Source organism: Adiantum capillus-veneris, chromosome 17 (genome assembly GCF_014529385.1).
Source record: "Adiantum capillus-veneris isolate H3 chromosome 17, ASM1452938v2, whole genome shotgun sequence".
Lineage (NCBI taxonomy): Eukaryota > Viridiplantae > Streptophyta > Polypodiopsida > Polypodiales > Pteridaceae > Adiantum > Adiantum capillus-veneris.
In genome coordinates, this window is record NC_140947.1 from 85,849,730 (window position 1) to 85,875,509 (window position 25,780).

The following is a 25,780-nucleotide window of genomic DNA, read 5'->3' on the forward strand; positions in this document are numbered from 1 at the left end:
CTAATGCTGGAATCTATGTCTCCATGGACTACCCAGCTAGTCCCCGATGTAAAGGCCAGGGCTAAGACATTAGTATGGAAGCTCAGCAGCAAGCTCAAGCTGATGCATGAATGGCCAAATGCTCAATTATAGTTCTCAATGAAATAACTAGACATCTCTCAATCAAACCAAAAGTAGTCATGTCTAATGCAGGAATCTATGTCTCCATAACTATTTATCTAGTCATGTTCGATGCAATCTGGATATCCTTGATGGAGGCACTCCCGTCATACTCATCTTTGGACTGAAACCCTTCATACATACAGTACCAAAAGGTTTAGCTCCAGCTCTCATGGTTCAATCTTTAGCAAGTGTGATGACACCCTAAGTAGGAAGTCCTTAGAGCACAGAGAGAGAGAGAGAGAGAGAGAGAGAGAGAGAGAGCTCATCTGAATTCTTTTAGTTTTTGAAGTTTTGAAGGTTAGCATATAAAAGAAGGAAGCCAAGCCTGCCCCTACCGGAAAAGGGGCCGCATCACCCATTAAACTTCATTACAATAAGGCCTTGCACTTCATGATGCCAAACTAATGCCTGTGGCAAATGCTCATAATATATTGAAACCTCGTTAGCGTTTGCCAGCAGGCAAAAGAATGCCAGCAGTAACACCTGCGCTCTAAAATCTCCAACTCCAACGAAAAGGGTCAGCAGAGTAATAGCACATACTAGGCGATTCTGTATCCAATGGTTGCATCAACATATCCTTAAGTTAATCCACATCTGGGATTGCCACCCTTCAAAGCCTGAAACTCTTTCTGTCCACCATGATGGCCGATAATCTTTGGTTTTATAAATCCTGGCATAGAAGACATGACCTGGCCATCACCTTGGATATGCAAAAAATGACCTACCATTACATCTATCGGCCAAACAGTTCCCAGGCCTTCTAAATACTCCTGCCTTTCCTTTTCCTTCTGCTTTTGAACAGATTTACAGACCGGACAAGTTTCTTTAGCTCTGTTCTTAAAGCTTCATTTTCTTTGATGTCGCGAAGGACTTTGAAGTGCGACAAGAACATTTGACTGCTCTCCTTATCAGAAGAACTAAGCACAGAATCATCCATATCGGTCTTTAACACCAATGCCTTTAGTGGGTGGCTCACATAACTTTTTCTTTTGACTTTGTTTTTGGGCAACTGAACAGATGGATTGAAGCCGCCCTTGTCGGTGGAGTAGACAATTATAGCTTCCTTCGGAGTCAATGAAGCTTGTAATGCCTCGCTCGAAGTCAACATGTTGGAAATCTGTTCTGCAAGCCTAGAGATAGCAGGATGATAATGCCTCGATAAGAGAGATACTTCCCACAGAACAGATGAAAGGGCAGCACTCATATCTGGGTCACCTCTCTCCTCCCCTTGAAGACTCTGTGGGAATTCAACACAAGCAAGCATGCTAAGTAAATTGACAGGTTAGAAAAGAACAACCTCAAAATAAAGTGAGAGCTTACGATAAAGCTTCTCCCAGTGCCTCCACCATCCTCATTCTCCAGAAGATTACGACATTTCTTATATCTCTGCAGCAAGTGCCGGACTGTCACAAGAGCTGCACACCGTTCCATGGAACATTAGCAAGAAGCTTTGAAGTAAAATTACTGATTGGTCACAAATGCTGGTTGGATGCAGGTTATAAATGGACACTCTCTTGTGATGTTTCACAGAGTATTCACTACAATTTTGATGAAAATGAATAACCCAACCTTACTCCTTCAAGTGCCCTCCTAAGATGTGACAAAGGGTACCTTGTTTACCAGTGTCATACTGACTGACCTAACCAGCCTCTAGAGCATTTGAAAATAAACCATTATGCACACATAGAAACTCAAGGAACACAATCTGAGAGGGTCAAATGAGTGGAAACACACAAAATACACAGTGAACCCACCAATCAATCACTTCTAATTCGGCCAAAGGGTGTAAACCACAAGGGGTAAATAACCAGACTGCGTGTTAAAAGCACTAACCAGGCTCCCTCATTCAAGAGCCCTCTTAAAGATAACAGAAAGCACGATAATTTGACGTGATTACTACAGCCCTCATAATTAGAAAGAAACGGACTAACCTGATATTGCCTCAGCAGGTCCAAGATGCAATGCCTCTGCCGCCAATCGTTTTATAAAAGCTGCAACTCTTTGCATGTCATGCTGTCTACTCTCCCAAAGCATAACTTGTAATGCTTCAGCAAGCACGAGACCATCATGCTCATCCCTATTCGATCCACCAAAGACAAAGCTCAATGTCATACTACCAGAAAGAGCTATACTGCAACAGATTTCATAACTATGCATAACCTGTGTAACTGTCTACCTGGAACCTTTGTGACAAAGCAACAGGTTGTACAAAGCAACATAAAAATCCCGAAGATCAATATTAAGAGCATCCAGATTGCTTCGTACGATTTTAAATGCGACGACACAACAGTGAAGTCTATCTGTGAAACTGATGGGATCTGCATCTTGAACTTCACTTCCGGCGGACGAAGGCCCAATCCCTCCAGCCAGTCTCTTCAAAAGTGCAAGTAAGTCTGCCATAAATTCTACACTAACAAGATGGGAGAACTTGGCCAAACCATCAAGGCAGGAACCGAGCAGAGGCCGCGGCCCATACTCTGCCAATGTTGCTTTTACTGATCCTGAGTTGCTGCCAGAGAAACTGCAACGACATATTCATATCAGGTGTCAGTGTGAATACTAACTCCAGCCACAAATAGATGGCGTCAGATGTAGACAATGCAGGCAAAAGCATGCCATAGACTTTGCAAAGAAACTCAAGGTCAGTAACAAGCAAACCCACCAATCAGCAGGATTCAAACTTGCTTTCAATATCCGGAAATAAGTTTCAAAAACGGCTGTCAGGATCTGTGTCTGCAGCCTTCGAAGCTCATTAGCTTCCGGCATAGTACACGACTCTCGAAAATCAGTGGCAACCTTCAGAAAAACAAAATGTACAAGGACTTCAATAACCTTTACACTAATCAAAAATCAAAAAACAATGCAGCTAGCTAAATGCTACTGTTCTGAGTGGCATCCTCATTAGCAATCATTTGTCTTGAAATAAAAAATGGTTTTGGTGGTATTGTAAATTTGTGGAATCCTTACAAATTGATCTCTTATGCTATGGGATACTGTGCATAGATCAACTTCTTCATTTTGGTATGTCCGATTGGGATAAGAGTCTTCAATGCTTGCCCTCTCCAAACTTCATCCTAACACTGCCGACTGTTGCATTGCATCATGAACAAGGCAGTAACACCTCGACCTGGAATTGTCGGCAAAGATACTAGGGATTGGGATTGGAGAACATGCAATGGAGTTTCTTCTTTAAAGAAATCCCAGCTTTATTGTTAGGAGAACTTAATAAAGGGTTAACCATAATGTACCAATCAGTCTATTAAAACATAAAGAGTTCTTTTATGGCGCATTGTTTCGGGTGCCCTCCCCACACCAGTATTAAAGTTCTCTGCCAGAACAAGAAACGGTTCATTTGCATGGTTCAGTATGGAACATGGAGTCTTATTGAATGCCAGCTGTCTTCATGTCGATTCAGATGTATATTAAGAAGTTCAAAGACTATGTGACGTTGTCTGTTGTAACATGTCACATTATGAAAAAGTATAAAGCAACAACCTTCCCACAAAGGGGGGGAAAAAAATGCCGGAAACTAGTCCACTAGTACTCTTTGGTTGTAGCCTCTGCCCTACCTCTTCTCTCAACTTGGCTGCGAGTTGACGCTTCTTAGCTTTTTTGTCTTTTTCATCATGCTTGGGATTCAGCTTCTCAGTCTTTCCATCATGTCCTTTCTTTTTTTCCTGCTCCGGAGCAGGCCTGTTAAGATCCTCATCGAACGATAATGACAAAAGCACCTACAAAAAAGTTAGTGTTAAAATATAGAAATGTCAAACAGACATCATTCCAACAATAAAACGTCCACTACCTGAATTACGTCCGGCCGTACAATACATTTTTCAGATTTCACAAGATCTGCAATCATCTCAACTGCTTCTACTGTAGCAGAGCCCCCATGCTTTCCCTCATTTAGAAACAAAGATCTAACCGCATGACAGCTCATCTTTCTGTAAGGACCACCTCCAATATCATCAACACAAGCAAACAATGTGTCATCAACTTCTCTAACTAAATATGTGTTGCACACCTGCAGTCTGAGTCTGCTGAGTTCATCGAGGGAATAGTTGCAGATAGCAAACTATCGCGAAAGTTGAAATGAGGAATAGCCTCCAAGAGCCCACTGACACAGCGAGTTGCTGCTTTCCGAAGTAGACCTGACTTCGTTGACTTGATGAGGAATTGAACATACCTCTGCACATATAGCATCAAAAAGACTTTTTCCATGAGAATTTTGTTTCCGACATATTTTGACATCTTTGAAAATGTGACGGAGAAAATTTTGAAGCTCAGTGTCAATATACACAAGATATATGGAGAAATGAACAAGAAAAGGGTTGACAGAACGGTGTACATAAAAGTGTCCTTTGGGTATCCAGGAAAAAGAGAAGTGCTAAAAATGTACATGCTACAAAAGAAATAGACTGCTGCTGCTGCTGGATGTGAAACTATATGCACCAAGGAGTTAGTTTGGTGAGGGATGGAGCTAGCTAGTGTTCTGCATACCATTGTTGTGGGGTGTAGTATGGCAGGCATACGTAGGTAAGAGTCCCCGCAATAGCAGTAGGGTCTGAGAAAGCCAGCTCTATCCCCTCTTCAGGTCTGCTGATGTCGCAGTCAAATCTCCCGAATGGCCCTATTATGTACTCTATGGGCTTGGTATCTTGGTGCTCTCCAGCATCGACAGGCTCGAACTATCTTGGCCTGTTGTAGTGTGACCCCTCTCTAAACGCCTGTGGGTGGTACTGGAGCAGCTCTGCAAAAGAAGTCCGTGAGATGTGCTGTCCCCCTCCACTGGGGTGTGAAGGTGGAGACGTCTCCCTATGTCTCTCAATTCTGATAAGAAGCCAACCAGTTGTCTCTGGCCTCTCGACTACAAGACTCTGAAGCGTGCACTGTCCCGTGAAAAGGGCTGTATATAGGCCAGTATGCTCTCCTATTCTGGGCCTCTGCATACATAGTGCTCCTCACTCTCCACTCCACGTCTGCATATCTTGCAAGTCCTCCAAGGTCCCTGACTCTGTCAATTTGGGCTGCCTGCCCAACCTCAATCTCGAGTCTATGGATGGTGCCTTGAGCTGTCCAATCACCACTTTAGCACTCGGTGGCATTTATGTGTCCATATATCGTGGCCGTTGGAAGCCATCCTCTAGAATAGTCATAAAGTGCATTCCGTGATGCAACATCTTCGGTGTGGAATAGACTGTTGGGTATAATCCATGTCTCTCGGATGTATGACTGCCGATGTCACATGCACATCTAACCCTGTGTGCATGTGGACAAGCTACTTCAAGTTCAGGGTTCAGGTCAGCTTTTGTAAGCTTGTGCGCAGGCCGTGCATGTCCAAGCACTTAGAGAACTTGCATATCCTTTGGTTGCACACAACATGATCATCAGAGAACTTGCATATCCTTTGTTGCACACAGCATGATCATCAGCATTACAATCAGTAGCCATCATGAGCATTTTACGGGGCACAGAACCCATTTTCCCTATTTTAGCCATTTTTCACTTATTATTAATAAGTGACTTTGTTGGAAAACTGGGTAGGGCAAATTTGCTAAGTTAATATAAAAGAAACCTGGCAATCACTCAGTAGAGCAGAAGAAACCAAGAGAGCACAGGCAGAATCTGCAGCAGGACCTCTAGGGTTTCTCTTCAGCAAGAACCTCAGCGTTTTCATCAAGAACCTTCAGCATTCAGCCTAGCGCCAGGGATTTCAGCGTTGTAGAGCCTTCTGTCCATTCCAGCGTTCTGTACCAGCCAGCGTTTTGTACCTGCCTGCATCAGCATTATACAGCAGCCATACCCAGCATTTTTCAGCAGATTAAATCAGCGTTTTCGACAGGAAGCATTAGCATTTTCAGCCCAAAAAGAGCAGCGCTTTCAGCCCTGGAGTTAGCATTTTCAGCCAACCGTCGTCCTCATCGTTGCCGTCCTCGTCGTCGCCGTCGTCCCCGACTTAGATCAGCATTCCATCATAGCATCATGAACTTGCATCAACACCTTTGTACCAGATTTGTGCAATCAATAGCATAGACCTCTCTCGCCATAGAGAGTGGGGCCCTTGGAGGAGGGTTTGACAACATTCTGGTGTCGTATTCTTCTCTCTCTTTCTATCAGTCTCAGCACCTTCATTCACAGTATTTACCTACTTTGTTTGTGATCATTTGCACTCTCTCACTAAAGGTACAGAGGGCTCTCCCTTCCATAAGTAAAAGGAACCCTTGAGCACAGTTCGGAGCACTCATCTTGAGCAAAGTTCAACATTCACTTCAGCACCTTACATTGGTATGAGAGCGTTGGCAGTGTTCTGTATCACTCAAGGAAAGAACCACAAGAATTTTTATTTTATTTTTTGGCTTGTTGCGGTCGCATGTAACCCATGTTCACTTGGGCGTGTCGATTCCTAATAGTGTTTTTGAAGAGTGACAGGAAACCCAAGAAAGAAGGGCTTGTCTGGCCTCCCTTGTTCCTCTTTTCACTCATTGAGAGCGGACCGTGCACTTAGTGGCCGGCCAATCGACGTGAGGTGGGAAAAAGCAACCTTGGTGTGAGCGCAAGGCCGCCAAGAGGTGCGCTCGCAGGAAAGAGTAAAGCTCGGGTAAGAGAAGATCCTTCTCTAACACAGATTGCAAGCTGAAGAAAGAATTCAAGAACCTCAAGAACTCAAGGACTCAAGAACCTCAAGACCCGAAGTTCCTCATGAATTTAAGAACCCAAGATCTCAATGTATGGTCATCACCCGAAGCGGAATGGATACTTTGCGTGAAGGTGATGAGCATGGAGGTGGAGAAGAAGAATTTTCCTCACCAGGAGGTTTTTCCGACCCTCCCCCCTCCCCATCTACGCCAAGGGTTGCACCAAATCCTATGGAGGCTTTGGTCAAGTCGATGATGGACATGATGTTACAACAAGAGGCGCAACGCGCTACCTTGGAGCATAAGCGCGAAGAACGAGAGTTAGCCTTGGAGCGTGAGCATGAGCAAGCGCGCTTGGCGGCCGAAGAAAGACGGTTTGCCTTGGAGCATGAGCGTGAGCGCGAGCAAGCGCGCTTAGCGGACGAAGAAAGACGAGCGGCCTTGGAGTTAGAGCGTGAGGCGTAGAGAGACCAACGCATGCAAGAGTTGGTCCTACAAGTACTTACCTCGAAGCCCGAGCCAATCAAAGATGTTGGTAGTTCATCAAGTAGCTCAAGCAGAGATTCGGACTCCAACAACTTCGTCACAGAAAAGTTGACGTTCAGTAAGTATGATGGTAAGATGGATGCTACTATTATTTCATTCTTAGTTGCATCAATTTAATATACCTTCATAAGTTCAGAATAGTCTGAACTCACGAATTATAAGAGGGAATAAAGCAGTCATAAAACTATAAAAGCAAGGGACACAAGAAAAGAAAAGAAAAACAAAAACAAACAAACAAACAAACTAAATCACTTTGTTTGCTACGAAACAAAACTTAATCCTAGAAATCAAACTTCACACAACAACTTCTAACGAAACACATTCTTGAGTCCTCATGTAAGCTAAATACGAAATCGAAAAATGAATACTACTACAAACCTACGAAGAGCAAAGAACCAAACTTGACAATATGTGATCTCAACTTCGCTGCTTGTCCAAACAGGAAGAATAAGATTATCACCTTTATCATGCATAGCTTGGACAACAGCTATGACATCCCTACTCACGTCGTCAGTGCCCAAGAGTAGGTGCAGGTTTATATAGAGGTCATTCATGCTTTGAACGTACTCTACAAAACCAACGAGCTGAGTTTCTATCACCCTCCGGAGGTGATGGGCATACTCAGCCATGATAAAGGCTAGCATTTGTCAAGCTATATTCAAAATACTAGAAGCGCTAAAGATCAAAACAACAACATAAGGTGTTATTAAGTCAAACAATAAGTGGGCTTTTTAGCTCCCCACTTCTATTGAATTTACTACTGATTATCTTGAACATTCCAAAGGAAGAAACATTAAAAATAAACTTACTACGATGCAAAAATGAACGAACGTTTTTCATGATTCTTTTGAATGAGTATCCTTTTTCAAGTAGTAAAGAAATAAGATGGCAAGATTGAGCAACAAAAGTAGATTTATTAGAACAAAGACAAGAAAATCTCAATAATTGAGAGCAAATGACACCGTACTTAGCTAAAAGAGAAATGTTCAAAGAAATGTGAGGCATACGGATGATTTTTAGATTGGCATATTCTAGTTCAAGGCGCTTATCATAGATATCTACTTCTAATCCCAAGGGAGTCTGAAAAATCTTAAGGTCTAAAAAGGCACAACAATCACTATTTGTGGTACAGTTAAGTTCACAAAACTGCTTGGGATAAATTCCTCCGCCTAAAGAACTCGAATTCAAGTACATAAAATCTTGAAAAGAAGGAACGTCGGAGACAAAAAGATCATCTACAAAGCGTCTTACATTACATAACTTGTGCAAAAATATTGGGCAAGTGTTAGCAAGGACAAGACGCTCCATAAAATCAAACTCATAAGTAAAAAGATAGAATTAACAAGAAAAACAGCACAATAATTGTTTGTTTGAAAAGAGAGTCGCCGATGGTTATATATAAATTGTCCGAAAGAAAATCTAACCAAGATATGATGTCAATGTCATCTACAATCCTGGTGAATCTCTTTCTTCCTTTGTCTACATCTACATTCTTATTTTTCAACCATAAGAAGTCAAAGTTCAAGGCTGAATTTTCTACTAGCAATGCCTTGTACCTATCCTTCTCAAGCTTGTATGCAAGAACTTTTGAAATAAGAGACTTGACTTTAAATTTAAGGTCCTCCAAATTTAGCTTCGTGTATAGCGTTGTAAAGTCAAAAGTGTGGAGACATAAAGGAGAAGATTTCTCCTTGAGGCTTCTTGAAGAGTTCAAAAACTTTAAAACAGGAATCACACCTACTGAATCATTTAAAATCCAACTTGAATCGGTGGGTACGTCTGCTTCCTTTAGCATATTTTTCCACAATTCATTTACGCTAGGTAAAATGGCTTTGAAACAATAACTAAGCCATTTGGAAACCTCGGTCAAAGAGGTGTTACAAGAAGCAGCTATAAATCTAGGCTTTATAGGGTTCTTGTGGAACTTCCAAACGGTATATAAAAAAGGTAATTTAGGCTGGCACTTAAAACCAAAAGACTTACAAAAGTCTTGATGTTTCAAGATAACCTCTTGCATTGAAAGATCACAATCATTGTAAGTCTGAGAGTTTACTTTACCTAACAAGCATTCTAAATAGAACTTTTTACACGTAACAACAAAGTTATTAGAGCACTTATCTACATAAGAAATTACAAAACCGCGATGAAATTTCCTAAGAGCATCCCGATCAAAAGAAGATAAGCTATTCCTTCCTGAAGAAACTTTTCGAGAGCAAGATGCTAATTTCAAAGAAGCTTTCTTGAGGATTACAGACTTCCAATGGGTAAAAATACCTTGAACTCCTAAAGACTCCTCAAACTTTACTACGAAACTAGAAATTCCTTTTTCTATGGCTTTGAGAAGACAAGAGTCGTTTGAGGAAGGGAGCCTATATTTAGTACCTCTTGAGAAAAGGTCTTTCAAGGAATCCGAAGGAAGGATAGAACAATCGGCAGCCATGTACCTTACCGGTGATGCCATTAATAGGTAGCACGCCTGGCAAGAGACACAGTTGACTGTGTATCTAGAGGAAGCCAGAGAAGGCGCATCCCTTTGCTTCAATTGGGCGGACTTCCAAGACAAGCTCAAGGCGTGGTTTATGCCACCATAGTACTTAGCACGATTGAAAGGCGATTGGCGCAGTCTCAAGCAAAATGGTATGCCAATTATGTCTTTCTCTAATCGCGTTTTGCAGCTCAGCTCCAATTACGCAAATCGGATGATGAGCGCAAGGAGGCATTCCTTTATGGATTGAATGAGTAAATCAAGTATGATATCGAGGTACTCGATCCAATCGATCTCAACAAGGCGGTAGCGATTGCTCTCGCACAGGAGATGAACCACAATAAGGGAAAGCCTAAGGAGAACAAGTCAAGTCGTCTCAAAGTACCTCTCAGACTCCTCAGAACCCTCAGAACGGTATGAATGGTAAGAACGGTAACTCTTCTAGCCAAACTTCCAATAATCTCTCGAAAAAGAACACTCAAATTGAATCTAAGGGTGAAGCTAACACACTTGCTAAACCTAAGGTCACCCCAGATAAAAAAGCTACACAAGGAATCATAGGAGGATACATCACGGCAGAAGAACAAGTCATTTATTCTAAGAAAGGTCATTGTTATCACTATCACGTCAAGGGTCATATTAAGAAAACATGTCCTAAGATTGAATCTATTGAATCTAAAGAACCCACAGAACCCACATCCTCAGTTAATACCATCAAAAAGAACACTCGTGTCTCAAGTTTCTCATGATCCTATCATTGATGAGTCTCTCATGAAGTGTTATGGTCGTGTGAATGGTCAACACATGGTGGTCTTGTTTGATTCTGGTAGTATGCATGATGTGATTGGTGACTCTCTTATCGGAAGAGCCCACTTGGAGGTTCACAAGACATCTCCTTTCGAGGTGTCGGGCTTCGCTCCCTATATGGACTCTCTCATCACAGGAGAGTGCCTTGATGTGTTATTCACGGTTGAACAAGTGTCCTTCGGTAGAAAATTAGTAGTGTCTCCTCTTTCAGGATGTGATATGCTTCTTGGCATTCAATGGTTTTGTGAGCATAACCCTCTCATTGATTGGGCGGACAATACTTTCACTTTCAATGCCAAAAGTGACTCTCTCATTGTCATTCATAGGGAGAAGGTTGTTCATTCTTCATCTCTCATTTCTAATGTGCAGGCGAAGCATGAAAAGAAAAAGGAGAAGGAGACTCTCTCAGTATTTTCTTCTCCACAACACGACACATATGATTTGCATGATACAGATGTGATTATGTAAGGAGCAGCGGAATGAATGTTTGAACTTTGCTCAAGATGAGTGCTCCGAACTATACTCAAGGTTCCTTTTTGTTCTTATGGAAGGGAGAGCCCCGTTCTTAATGAGAGAGTGCAATGATCACAAACAAGTGAATGGACACTGTGAATGGAAATGTATGAGACTGAGAGATAGAGAGAGAAGAGAATACAACACCAGAGACGTAAAACCCTCCTCCGAATACGTTGCGCTTGGGGCTCGCTGCTGCTGCACGCTCCCCCCCCCCTTGCGCCATCGCTCCCTCTCACCCCCCTTCTCCTCCTAACCCTCGCGTTGCCCTCAGCCACCCCCGCGCTGCCCCCCCCCCCCTCTCGCCCTCGCGCCACCCTGCCCAGCCCGCAACCTGCCCATCTCGCCACCTCTTGCCCCCTGCTGCCCGCCGCCCTCCCCCCCTAGCCCTCCCGCTGTACCCGTGCTCGCCTCCTCCTTCCTTTTCCTTCCCTTCACACCCCCCCCCCCCCCCCCCCTTTTTTTTCCGCCTTATCTCCGAAGGGTTTTCTGCGCCCGGCTCTGCAACACCTTTACTTCGGAACAGGTGTTCGGCATTCTCGGTTGCAGATTGTTCTTCTCCGTCCGCTTCTTCGACTCAGCAGTAGACACAGATGGAGGCTCCAGCTCCGCCACAGAGGGACTCACCTGAAGCCCCCTCGCCCGACCCCGTTGAGCCCACCATTCGACTTGCTCTTTCGCCGACAGAGCAAGCGAGCCTTGCCGCAGAGGTAGAGCGCTTGCAGGCGACTTCTGTCATCTGCAAGGTTCTCGGCACCCGTCCTAGCAGAGGAGAGCTGCGAGACCTTCTCCAGGCCCGCCTTCTCGCAGAGGTGGGCAAGATTTTGGATGTCCAGATCCTCGGACGGGGGTACTACCAGATCGAGTTCGAGACTTCCGAGATGGCCTCCAAGGTCATAGCTATGAGTCCACTGGCTATCCGAGCATCACGCGCCCACTTTCGACAGTGGCGACACGGTTTTGACCCGATTTCGGATGTGCTCGTAGAGGAGGCAAACATCCCCATCTCAGTCTGCTTTCCGGGTTTACGGAGGGAGTACCTTCCACTGCTCTCCAAGATTGGCTCCGCCATCGGGACTGTTCTGGAGACACCTCGTACGGCACCATCAGTAGCTGCCAAGGCGGCCGGCATCCCTTCAGTTCGAGTTTTGGTCAGAGATACCCACACGCTCTCGAAGATCATCCTTTTGCCTCGGGTGAGTGGGGGTTGGTTTAGGCAAAGTGTGGAGTACTCGGGTCTCCCGAACCAGTGCTTCATTTGCAGACAGATGGGCCACCTAGCGAAGGCCTGTCCACGGAGGAGACCACGACCTGCACCTCAGCCTCAGCCCCAGCCTGCCAAGGCTGGGCCGCAGCCTCAGCCAGCGACACAACGCACAGATTCTGAGCCACCCTTCGAGCCTGGGGCTCCAGCGGAGGAGGGGTGGCAGCAGGCCCGTGGCCGTCGACGCCAGGGGCCACAGCGACAGCCTAGCACTCAGAGTGGCCCTCAGGTGCCTACTCAGCAGCAGTGGGTTCCCACGGGGAACCGCTTTGGTCCTCTTGAGCAGGAAGAGCCTCCTACGCCAGCCTTCTCTTCCGTTTCACCCTCGCCAGCCCCTCCACCTTCAGATTTCCCCTCTTCCTCCTCATCCCCTCCCCCGCCCTTTGCTCCCGCCCACTCCCCACCTCGCCCCCTGTCTCTGTCGTCCCGCCCCGCTTCTCTTCTCCTCCGCCCCCCCCAGCTCCTTCTCCCCCTCCTCCTGCTTCAGTACCACAGTCGACTCAGGAGACTGGTCCCTCGCCGGCGGCTAGGAGATCTCTTGGCAGCGCTTTTGCCACGAGTCGCCTAGCGAGAGAGGGTCAGCCCTTCTTGCGGCCCCCTTTGCAGATTCAGACATCTTCCCTTGCAGCTATCCCTCGTGGTCTGACGAGCATTGACCTCCGACGCCGCTGGGACTTCTTCGATTACGGATTCACTCTCTTTCTCGGCGATTCCGCAGCAGACCACGAGGAAGCCTGCTTCAGGGTCCACGCTCTGTTCCTCGCCGCTAGGGGGACAGAGGCCTTGGACTCAGCAGTTGGTTTCTCCTTTCCTCTCTGCGGTAGGACCGAGACAGAGTGGTCCCTCGACTCAGTGGTGGGATGGTTGCATACACAGGTTCTCGAGTTCTCTCACCACATGGGAGAACTTGTAGTTACAAATTTGCTGCAGACTTTGTGGCCACTCGCCAAGTTTGCGGTGACACCCCCAGACTCAGCAAGATGTAGGCACATTGTGGTGTACTTTTTTGCTGATACACAGTGTTTGCCTTGCTATGTATACATACATGAGGACTCCTGGACAGAGGAGGTTGCTTTACGCTCGGCTCGCTCTGCTTGGGCTTGGGCCAGGCACTCACTACAGGCTCGCCTATCTAGAGGACGCTCGGATGCAGATTACTCCCCATCCAAGCCTGCCTCGAAGATAGCCCGTCTTGCTGCTGCGGCAGCATCTGTTCTCTCTCGCTCCCCATGAGGATCGTCTCATGGAACGTGCAGGGATTAGGTGGGCCCCAGTTTCAAAGACAGCGGGGCCGATTGCGGCAGGAGCTTCAGCGTTGCCTTGTGGGAGGAGAGATTGATCTCCTTATGCTTCAGGAGCACCATTTGTCTGAGAGTCGCATCCGGCGCTATGGTCAGATTTTGCGTGGACGTTATGATACCTTTTGGTCAGCTGCTTTTGGACCTGGAGGCATCCAGGGTGGGGTATGTATGACTATTGCGGACTCATTGCAGCAGGCCATTGTGGGCAGAGGGATTATTGTGCCAGGCAAGGCTCAGTGGATTACTTTGCAGGTTCAAGGTGGCCTTGTGGGCTTCCTGAACATCTATGCGCCCAATGTGGCGAGTGCTCGTGCAGAGTTTTGGTCACAGATTGTTGAGTCTTTGCCACAGGTTGACCATTGGTGTGTAGGAGGGGACTTCAACATGTTGGAGGACCCTTCTGACAGGATCGGAGGCAGCCATGCTACTGTGCATGGAGTCGAGTTAGCAGCTTGGGAGAGGTTGTGTATGACCTTGAGGGTCTCGGATACATGGCAGCCAGAGAGTCTTGCCTTCTCTAGATCAGACCGCAGAGTGGGAGGAGTGAATCTATCGCGGATAGATCGCTTCTACACTAGTGACCACTTCAGTGACTTGGGGGGATCAGTGGGCATCCTGGCAGGGACATCCTTCTCGGACCATGCACCAGTGATCCTCGCAGTGTCTGCAGAGGAGTGGGAGCACGATGCTTCGCATCCCAGAGCCGGTCTTGTTGGACACAGCACTCACAGAGAGGGTAGAGGCTCTTTGGACAGAGGGCATGTACAGCCAGGCTCTACCGGCAGACAGAGTGGCCTTAGGCCTAGCTCAGCTTAGCCACTTTTTTCTCCAGGAGTCTTTGGCTCGACGGGCCGCAGCAAGAGAGGAGGAGCAGCGTCTCAGACGAGGCATTGCTTCACTACAGAGGATGCAGGAGCAGCATCCAGACAGTCCATGGTTGGAGGAGCAGTTACAGCAGGCTCGACAGGAGCTTGCTTGCACAGAGGAGAGGCGCCATGAGTTTGCCTTTCACCGACAGGCATCTCAGTGGACTCAGGTAGGTGACAGAGTGACAAGTGCCCTTTTTGAGACAGTAGGACCTCGGCACTCGCATGCCAAGGTCACTCAGCTGAGGAGACCTGATGGGTCAATTGCTTGTGAGCCTGAGGATATGCGTGCAGTTGCTACTGACTTTTACCGTGAGCTACTGACGGCTGAGCCCCAGTCAGAGAGACAGGATGCATGCAGGGAGCAGGTTTGGGCGCAGATGCCTTGTCTTGTGACTGAGGAGATGCGCCGGAGGCTGGAGATACCTCTTCAGCTTGAGGAGCTGCACACGGCTCTTAGGGCCCTTCCTCGTGGTAGCTGTCCAGGTGAGGATGGGCTGACTCTCAGCTTCTTCTTGGAGTACTGGGACTTGCTTGGCCCAGATCTTTGTAGTGCCTTTCAGTACATTCTGCACACAGGAGTGATGCCGGATAGCATGAGTGAGGGCCTGATTTACCTCATTCCAAAGGAGGGTGGCTCCTTGGATGAGATTCGACAGTGGCGCCCCATCACCATCCTCAACTCAGCCTACAAAATTCTTGCCAAGGCTCTGAGTTTGAGGATTCAGCCACTTTTGGAGAGCCTTATACATGGGACTCAGACAGGTTTTGTCAAGGAACGCAGTATCCTTGACAACATCTTCACTTTCTGGGAGGCTTCTGCCCTGGCACATCTCCGTGGGGAGGACCTTGTGATTCTTCTTCTCGATTTTGAGAAGGCATACGACAGAGTTGACTGGGACTTTCTAGAGGGCACGCTTCGCAGGATGGGCTTTTCAGATGCTTGGATCAGAGGGGTGTCAGCTTTGTACAGACAGGCTCACAGTCAGGTGCTTTTGGCAGGAGGTAGAGGTGAGCGCTTCATGCTCACACGATCGGTCAGACAGGGTTGTCCTCTTGCCCCCTTTCTCTTTCTGTTCTATGCGGAGGCGATGAGCAGATTTTTGGTGTCACAGCAGGTTGGTTTGAGGGGCTTAGCACTCCCGATACGGGGAGATGAGCTTCTGGACGCTGAGCTTGCCGACGACTCAACCTTGTACTTAGAGGGCCAGGAGGCCAATTTACACAAGTGTGGGCAAGCTCTTGAGACCTTCTGCTGTGCATCGGGCGCATTGATCAACTGGAGAAAGACAGTGGCTTTCTCGGTTGGCAGTGCGCCTGTGCCAGAGTGGATGCCAGGAGAGGGTTTCAGGTGGATTCCCCCAGGGACTGCAGTTCGATACTTGGGTTGTCAGGTTGGTTTGGATTTGTCCCCCGAGCAGCAGATTGCTCCTCTTCTCCTGTCCATCAGGAGAAAGCTGTTACACTGGAGCTCAGCACGACTTTCGCTGGCTGGTAGAGTAGTAGTTGCCAACCAGATGTTGTTGGCAACTATGTGGTACATCACTTCTTGCTGGATCTTCTCGAGTTCTTGTATCAGCCAGGTAGAGAGGCTGATCAGGAACTTCCTTTGGTCAGGTCGCGACACTCGGGTTGCCCGAGCCAAGGTGGCTTGGTCGGTCATCACTCTTCCTTGTTCTCAGGGAGGGCTTGGGATCATTGATCCAGCACAGCAGAGCAGAGCCCTTCTTGGGAAGTTCGTCGTCGGAGGACTTCTTCCAGGCAAGGAGCCCTGGAAAGAGTTCTTGCTGCAGAGGCTTCGTGCCAGGGTGCCTCAGTCAGGAGGCCCTTGGCAACCTTCGACCAGATGGATCTTTACAGAGTTGCGCCGAGTTGGTTTGAGCAAGAGACTGGAGGACCGATTCGCTGTGAGTTTGCTTCGCTCTTGGGAGCTCTTACGGCGTGGCCTAGAGCAGAGACAACCGACATGCACGGAGAAGCGCCTACGACAGCCCCTCGTCTGGAACCCCATGGTTAGCACTCAGAGAGGCCACTTGGTTGGGAGTAGGCCTCATGTTTCATGGGGTCCCATGACAGCAGGTCCAGCGCGCTCTCTAGGTGACTGGCTAGAGTTCACAAGTTTGTCAGAGGAGGTGTAGGGTGTCCAGCTACAGGGCATGAGAGGGGTTCAGAGCATGTGTCAGGACATCTCAGAGTCAGTTCCAGCTGAGTGGCTCACGCCTCTCGAGCCAGTAGCACCCCGATGGATGGGAGCCTTCACACGACTGGAGGTTCTCATCTCAGTCAGGGCTTGTTCAGAGACTGTCCCAGCCCTGTTCTTTGAGCTTCAGGGTGGGGGACGATTACAGCGAGTTACAGTAGAGGCCCCGCAGGTAGCAGAGTGCTGTTTCCAGAGGATCCGAGTTGTGGGCATCTGTGGGAGGACTTGCGTCATAGACCCTGACCCAGCAGCTCTCGAGACAGGACACTGGAGGCTATGGGCTTGGGAGTGTTGTCCACTGGCACGAGTACAGTGGGATCCTGGTGAGTGGCTATGGAGGGACCCCTTCTCTTCTGCAGACCGCCCAGGAGTCCCTTTCTTTCAGTACACTGTTCGCAGAGAGAGGCCCGCCCTGCTGTAGCACGTCATTGGTAGGAGGAGGGTCTCACAGTTGAGTTCTTGGCAGCTTTTTCGCAAAGGCTGTGGGACTCCAGACAGCCGAGGCGCGTCACTTTGTTCCAGTGGTTGGTTGCACACAGAGCCACAGCAGTAGGGAGCTGGCTTGTGCATAGTGGTCTCTCGACTGCATGTACAGCCTGTGACCAGTTGGTGGAGAGTCAGCGACACTGTCTTTGGGACTGTCCTTCGGCCCAGCAGGTGTGGCTACAAGTTCTTCGGCTGATGCCTGCCCTCTCCGCGGCTCAACAGTACACTTGGGGGGCAGCGGCTTGGTCCACCCTCACGGGCCCGGCACTACAGTTTGAGCTATCTTCCACCAGCAGGATGATAGTGATATAGTGGGAGCGACCTGCACTCCAGCCTGCTACAGACCTTACTCCACAAGAGTGGTGCAGTGAGAGAGAGGAGTGCTGGGAGCTCATCAGTGGCCTAGCTCTTTGGTTCATCTGGCGGGCCCGTTGTTTCTGCATCTTTGAGGCTCGCCCTGTGCCACCAGCAGAGACTGTTCGTGACTTTTGGCTAGAGCTGATCATACTCTCAGAGGACAGCTTGAGGGACTACAGGGCAGCTCCGACCGCATGCGGGAGCGCCGCGAGGCTTTCCTTCGACTCTGGCGCCCTGGGCCTTTCTACACCATGGTCCAGGGGGTGCTCAGATGGCACTACTGTCCACCTGTGTGGCTCTTCCCTCCTCCCATTTCTTGATTTAGCCCCATTGTATATATGTTGTTTTTTCATTAGGAGAGTCTCCCCATCATGCTTGTTGTAGCCCTCTCTTGCAGAGGTGGATGTAGCCCTATGGGCAGTTTTCATTAACTAATAGAAGGATCTTTTTTTGGGAAAAAAAAAACCCTCCTCCGAAGGCCCCACTCTCTATGGCGAGAGCGGTCTACTTATGATTGCACAAATCTCTACAATGCTTGGACTTGCAGACGATGTCGACGACGACGAGACGGGCTGAAATCTGGAAACTCTAAGGGCTGAATCTTCTATCTGCTGAATTCTGACTCTATGTCGATGACGATGTCAATGACGACGATGCGACGACGACGCGCTGAAAACGCAGATTCTGAAATCTGCGTTTTCCGGGCTGAAACTACAAACTTCGATGGATCCCAGCGTGCGGCGAGGAACTGCTGCGGGAAGGTGAGATCTGCGAGGTTCAGGACTTGTTCTGCGAGTGCTAAAGGCTGAAAACTGAAAACGCTGGTCCTATGGCTGATCCTATCGCAAAGATCTGCAAAAACGCTGAGATTGATCTGCAAACCAAAAACGCTAGGGCTGAAAACTGACCTTGCGAGAAAATCTGCTAACACTAGGAAATCTGTTGTGTTGCGGTGGGAATCTGCTAACGCTAGGGCTGATCTGCTGTTTACTGTTGTCGGGAATCTGCAAGTGCAAAAACGCTGGCTGATCTGGTGCAAAAACTCTAGGCCTTCTATTGAGAGAAAACACCAGAATTGTCGCGGGCGTTGGTCTTGCTGAGAAGTTGCCTGTTGAGCAAGGTGCTCCTGCTGCCTCTTCTGCCAATTAGTGCTAGTCTAGGTTTGCTTATATACAAACTTACTCAATTTGCCCTACCTACTTTCCAACAAAAGTCACTTATAAATAACAAGTGAAAAATGTCAAAAATAGGGAAAATAGGCTAAATGCATTGGAAAATTCTCCTAAAGGATTCTGATGGATTCTGATGGGAATGCTTATGATCATGCCGTGTGCAACCAAAGGATATGCATCTAATCTAAGTGATTGGGCATGCACGGTCTACGAGTAGATTCACAAAAGTGCCAGATCACTTCTAAGCTAGACTGACTGGACTGACTGAACCCTTGTCGTGCTGTAGTTTGTCCACGAACACATAGGGTTGGATGTGTCACGTGACATCCCCTCCTTTTCAAAGTGAAGTACTGATACCGAATTGTATGGGGTCGAGGGAGATCGCCAATAGCATCCGGAATCCTGGAAGGGACTCTTCGCCGGCCCACTCTGATGTGTGGCTCGTGCGGTACTTGAACTTCATAAAGGTCTGCAACGCTTGCTTCTTTGGGCTGCGCCGAAAGCGACTCAAAGTCTTTTGGGTTTCCTTCGATGCTTCAACTTCATCTAGAGTCATGCTTCTTTCTTCTTCAAGAATCTCCATGGCTGAAAATTCCACACTTCCAACACAAAAACATACCTATTCCATGTAAAGTGAGTGGAGAAAATCCTGTCGTCCTAATAGACTGTGCATGCAATGTAGATGAACAAAGAGACGAGGTGCCAAACCGTTCACCACACACACGCAAACAATGAGATCGAAATTTTCTCTTATGATCTAAAGCAATCAACTGTGGCAATTCACAACGGAAATGCCGATGCTTGGTGCTCATACTTTCATGTGCTCTTTCTACAAATGTGTCATGCCAAGGAAGAGACATGGAATGTGACGTCCTTGAATGCATACGTTTCAGTTTTTCATGAACAATCCGCATACATTCGTACTCATTCATGAGGGAAACGTGCTCAACGTCCAATATGTCATGCCTAGGAAAAGGGATCACATAAAGACGCTGACGAAAATACAGGAAACGATCATGAATGAAACACCCGTACAATGCGTGCGTACTAATCATGCGAACACATAATACTTCCTGTGAGGGTTCTTTGGACCGAGGCTCGAGAGCCAAGATCGGTTCTTCCTGAAGGGGTGCTTTGGACCTACGCTCGAGAGCCAAGATCGGTTCTTCGTGACTGATCGAATCTGCAACGAGGTTAGCTTCGCTACAAAAAGCATCAACTAACACATCATCCTTGTGAACAATCACATCATCTTCATGCAACTCATCATGCTTGTGAGAAATCACATCTTGATCATGCAAATCATCATGCTTGTCATTGTCATCCAAATCATTATGCTTCTCATCATCATGCTTATCATCATCATTCAAATCATCATGCAAATCATTGTCATTCAAATCATCATGCAAATCATGTGTCTTGCTTTGGACAAGAAGAGACTGAGAGAGTCTCCTTTTCCCAAATCTCTTGCATCTGTGCCTGAACTTGAGAAAAGAATCGCAAGAATTCTTTCATGTGTTGGTCGCTCTTTTCTTTGATGGCTTTGTTCTCGCAATCAAATTGTGCTTGTCTTGCTTTGTTCTCTGCTTGTCTTTCTGCGCGCTCACGATCCAATTTGGCTTGTCGTTCTTTGGCTTCCAAGCGTGCTTGCTCATACTCACGTGCTATGGCTGCCATTCTTTGTTGGTGTTTGCGCTCCATTTCTGCTTTTCAGTCTAACTTCTTGTCCATCATCCTCTTCACCCGAGTTATGCTCTTTTCCGCGGGCGCACCGGTTGGCGACCTTGCGCTCACACCAAGGTTGCTTTATCCCACCTCACATCGATTGGCCGGCCGCTAAGTGCACGGTCCGCTCTCAATGAGTGAAAAGAGGCACAAGGGGAGGTTGGACAAGCCCTTCTTTCTTGGGATTCCTGTCACTCTTCAAAAACACGATTAGGAATCGACACGCCCAAGCGAACTTGGGTTTGTGCGACCTCAACAAGCAAAAAAAAAAAATCTATGATTCTTGTGGTTCTTTCCTTGAGTGATACACAACACTATCAAAGCTCTGATACCAATGTTAGGTGCAACGGAATGAATGTTTGAAATTTGCTCAAGATGAGTGCTCCGAACTGTGCTCAAGGTTCCTCTTTGTTCTTATGGAAGGGAGAGCCTTCCGTTCTTAATGAGAGAGTGCCATAATCACAAACAAGTGAATGGACACTGTGAATGGAAATGTAAGAGACTGAGAGATAGAGAGAGAAGAGAATACGACACCAAAGACGTTGTAAAACCCTCCTTCGAAGGCCCCACTCTCTATGGCGAGCGTGGTCTACTTATGATCGCACAAATCTCTACAATGCTTGGACTTGCCAACGATGTCGACTACGATGAGGACGACGACGAGACGGGCTGAAATCTGGAAACTCTAAGGGCTGAAATCTGCAAATCTTCTATCTGTTGAATTCTGACTCTATGTCGATGACGACAATGCGACGACGACGAGCTGAAAACGCAAATGCTGAAATCTGCGTTTTCCGGGCTGAAGCTGCAAACTTCGATGGATCCCACCGTGCGGCAAGGAACTGCTGCGGGAAGGTGAGATCTGCGAGGTTCGGAACTTGTTCTGCGAGTGCTAAAGACTGAGACCTGAAAACGCTGGTTCTATGGCTGATTCTGTAGCGAAGATCTGCAAAAACGCTGAGGTTGATCTGCAAACCAAAAACGCTAGGGCTGAAAATTGACCTTGCGGGGAAATCTGTTGTGTTGCAGTGGGAATCTGCTAACGCTAAGGCTGATCTGCTGTCTACTATTGCCGGAATCTACAAGTGCAAACACGCTGGCTGGTCTGGTGCAAAAACGCTACGCCTTCTGTTGAGAGAAAACGCCAGAATTGTCGCGGGGGTTGGTCTTGTTGAGAAGTTGCCAGTTGAGCAAGGTTCTCTTGCTGCCTCTTCTACCAATTAGTGCTAGTCTAGGTTTGCTTATATACAAACTTACTCAATTTGCCCTACCTACTTGCCAACAAAAGTCACTTATAAATAATAAGTGAAAAATGTCAAAAATAGGGAAAATAGGCTAAATGCACTGGAAAATTCCACTGAAGGATTCTGATGGGAATGCTTATGATCATGTTGTGTGCAACCAGAGGATATGCATCTAATCTAAGTGACTGGGCATGCACGGTCTACGAATAGACTCACAAAAGTGCCAGATCACTTCTAATCTAGACTGACTGGACTGACTGAACCCTTGTCGTGCTGTAGTTTGTCCACGGACACATAGGGTTGGATGTGTCACGTGACAGATTATTCACAAGGTTGATGATTTGCATGATAAAGATGTGATTGTTCACAAGGATGATGGTTTAGTTGATGCTTTTTTTAGTGAAGCTAACCTAATTGCAGATACGATCAATCACGAAGAACCGATCTTGGCTCTCGAGTCGAGGTCTAAGCCTTAAGGAACCCACTAAGGAAGGATTATGTGTTCGCATGATTAGTCATTAGTGTTTCATTCGTGACGGTTTCTTGCATTTTCGTCACCGTCTTTACGTGTCCCCTTTTCATAGGCATGCCATATTGTACGATGTACATGATTCACTCATGAATGAGCAGGATGTATGCGGATCACTATTGAAAAGAAGAAAAGTTTGCATTCAAGGAATTCACATTCCATGTCTCTTCCTTGGCATGACACAGTCTTAGAAATAGCACGAGAAAGATTGACCATCAAGCATCGGCGTTTCCATTGGGATTTGCCACAGTTGATAAATTTAGATCAAAAAGTCAAGATTCGACTTTCTTGAACAGTTTACGTGTGTTTGGTGAACAGTTTGGCACTCCGTCACTTGGTTCACCTCAATTGCATACACAATCATTTAGGAAGCGTAGTTTACGTGTGTTTGGTGAACAGTTTGGCACTCCGTCACTTGGTTCACCTCAATTGCATGCACAATCATTTAGGAAGCGTAGTATTTTTCCAGTCACTCTACATGAAATGGGTATGTTCATGTTTTTGTGTTGGAAGTGGTTTCAAGAATTTTTCCTCGGAGATTCTTGAAGAAGGTAGACGCACGACCATAGCCGAAGTTGGAGCATTGAAGCAGGCACAGATCCCTTTGAGTTGCTTTCGGTGCGGCCCAAAGAAGCAAGCATTGCAGACCTTTATGAAGTTCAAGTATCACACAACCCACGCATCAGAGTGGGCGGGCGAAGAGTCCTTCCCACGATTCCAGACGCTGTTGGCGATCTCCCTCGACGCCATACAGTTCGGTACAAGTACCTCACTTTAAAAAGGAGGGGATGTCACGTACACATCTAACCCTAGGTGCATGTGGACAAGCCACTTCAAGTCCAGGGTTCAGATCAGCTTAGGGAGTGTTCTGGCACCTTTGTGAGCCTGTGCACAAGCCGTGCATGTCCAAGCACTTAGAGTAGTTGCATATCCTCTGGTTGCAGACAGCATGATCATCAACACACGACAAGAGGTTGCAAAATGAGCCTCCCAGCTATAAATTCAGCGCCACTTCTTCTTGCATGAGGAAGTGCACAGGAATGTGCCCTTGGCACGTTTACAGGCCATTTCTCGTTTCGGGGTTGCCGCCTAAAAATCTCCCGATTAGTTGCCGAGTTGATTTTGCGGCAGAGTTCTAAAATGTTCCCCTTGTCATTCCGAAGGTAATGACGCGAACACATTTCATGGCCCAAAATAGCAGTTCCCTAATTTTTAGGAGATGCTTCCGTTGTGCTCCCACTAGTCTTCTGACCATCTATCCCCATTGGGACCGCATGCAAAAACGCAATGTGGCCCAACTGTCGGGTATTTTCTTTTGGTGATCCCACCTTGACTTTGTGCCTTTATTGAGTTCACTTCCTAGTATCCACCAACTTGCTAAGTGGAACGCAGAGAACTACATGATCTTGAACTAAGCCTAGACATCCTCTTACTATACGAATTCCAGTGCCGACCAACTTCCCATCTGCGGGTGAAACTACCGTTCACATTGGCTATACAATGGCCGACCATTTGCATCTTCAAAAAGAGGGTCTGAAAAATAAAACAAAAATCATTGGAAAGAAACCAACAACTAAGGTTAGCAGTTGCCACGTCCTCGTGACATACCCCCCTCTTGAAATCGCAAACGTCCTCGATTGCATACCATAAATACACGCTACTGATGATCTTGTGTTGTTAGCACTCTTTTATCATCGCATGTTTCCACAAGAAAGGTCATAACACATAGATACAAATGACTTAATGAGACCTTCATACTTTTGTCATTTCCATCTATTACACTGAATTCATATGTATATTTGATGTGCTAGCCCTGTCATTACTCCTCCTTTGCACATGTTGGGTTGGGGCATAAGTAGGTTGTAACCCAAAGGCTTCAAGGTAAAGCTGCAATACATTTGGTGACTCTGACAGTTCATGCTCTTCCATCCACTTTGCATCCATAGGAACCTGTCCTTTAACTTTTCTGTCCTTATGTGCCAAAACTTGCTCACGTACCAGGATCTCATCAAGTTCCTCAACTTTTGGTTGATCCTCATCTGCAATATCTTCTGGCACATCACCCACGAAGGGTCTTAGAAGAGTCACGTGAAACGCATTATGAATCTTCCACGCATCAGGCAATTTCAGCCTGTAAGCCACATCGTTGATCTTGTCAAGCACTTGAAAAGGCCCATAGTAACGCATGCTCAGCTTAGTTCCTTGCCCTTCATCTTCTTTAACCTTGCCTTTTCAAACCTTAACAGAACCCAATCACCAGGTGATAACAGCAATTCACGACGGTGACGATCAGCAGTCTTTTTCTGATTTGCCAGAGTCTTCTCCAAGACAACTGAGGAACCTTTTTGCCGCCTTCAACAATCTCAAAAGGTGCCTTGCGAGTCGACGAATGCACCATATTATTGTACGCATACTCAAGCATAGGCAACTACTGTTCCCACTTGCCCCTATTACCTAACACATAGCATTTCAGCAGACCTAAGACAATAGAATTAGCGTCTTCTGACTGTCCATCAGTTTGTGGATGCAACGAAGACGAGAACTTGAGCGCAGTGCCCATGTTCTCCCAGAACAAACTGGTCATGCGAGGATCACGATCACTAACAATCGATTGTGGCATACCATGGTACTTAGACACATTGTACATGAACAAGCGTGCCATCTGGTCAGATTTTATCTTCTTCCTGACAGGGATAAAATGGGACTGCTTACTGAACCTGCAGATAATGGTCCATATACCATCATTCCCTGTTGGGGTTTTTGGAAGATCAAAGATAAAGTCCATAGCAATGCTTTCACATGGCTTATCCGGAATCGGCCGTGGTTGTAACAACCCTGGGGCCTTTTGCTTGTCAAACTTTACCTTTTGGCAAATCAGGCATGCTCGCACAAAGGCATCCACATCTCTCCTCAAGGTAGGCTAATAGAAGAATGTCTCTACTGCTTTAACTGTCGCATCAATACCACGATGCCTTGCATACGGTGAGACATGACTCTCTTCCATGACCTTATGTCCCAATGGCCTAGTGACACAAAGTCTGCCATGCATCATTATAAAACCATCTCTAAGGAGGTAGTGCTCATGATGTTGCCCCTCTTGTAACTGTTCAAAGATCCTTGCAAAATCTTCATCAGTAGCATATTGTTCCTTCATGTCATCCAACTCATGATGATAAGGAATTGACACAGCTGAAATTTGTGGCTTTCTTGATAACGCATCAGCCACGACATTCTTCTTGCCTTCCACATGCATAATCTGGAAGTGGAACATGGAAAGAATGTTTGCCCATCGCATATGCTTTTCGATAACTTTGACTGTGTCAAGAAGTATCGCAAGGTCCGATGGTCTGTTTGGACAACAAAATCAGCACCTAACATGTAGTGCTTCCAGCTAGAAAGCCCATGAATCACGGCCAAGAGCTCTTTCTCATTGACTTGCATAGTCCTCTCTAGCCCTTGCAAAATTCGACTTTCATAAGCTACTACCCGTC

General features: G+C 46.8%; 1 protein-coding gene across 1 annotated transcript in view; it reads right to left on the reverse strand.

Annotated features, from left to right (window-relative positions):
* Nucleotides 1-424: 424 nt before the first annotated feature.
* The window catches only part of LOC147437627 (binding protein), a 70,398-nt gene continuing 45,042 nt past the window's right edge, over nucleotides 425-25,780 (reverse strand). The window contains exons 7-14 of the mRNA XM_086487134.1: nucleotides 4,184-4,347; nucleotides 3,965-4,103; nucleotides 3,732-3,893; nucleotides 2,825-2,958; nucleotides 2,339-2,683; nucleotides 2,094-2,239; nucleotides 1,483-1,577; nucleotides 425-1,399 (exon numbers count right to left, since the gene is read on the reverse strand). Coding sequence (XP_086343260.1) covers nucleotides 923-1,399; nucleotides 1,483-1,577; nucleotides 2,094-2,239; nucleotides 2,339-2,683; nucleotides 2,825-2,958; nucleotides 3,732-3,893; nucleotides 3,965-4,103; nucleotides 4,184-4,347 — 1,662 coding nt within the window. The 3' untranslated portion in view covers nucleotides 425-922. The remainder of the gene's footprint in view (nucleotides 1,400-1,482; nucleotides 1,578-2,093; nucleotides 2,240-2,338; nucleotides 2,684-2,824; nucleotides 2,959-3,731; nucleotides 3,894-3,964; nucleotides 4,104-4,183; nucleotides 4,348-25,780) is intronic.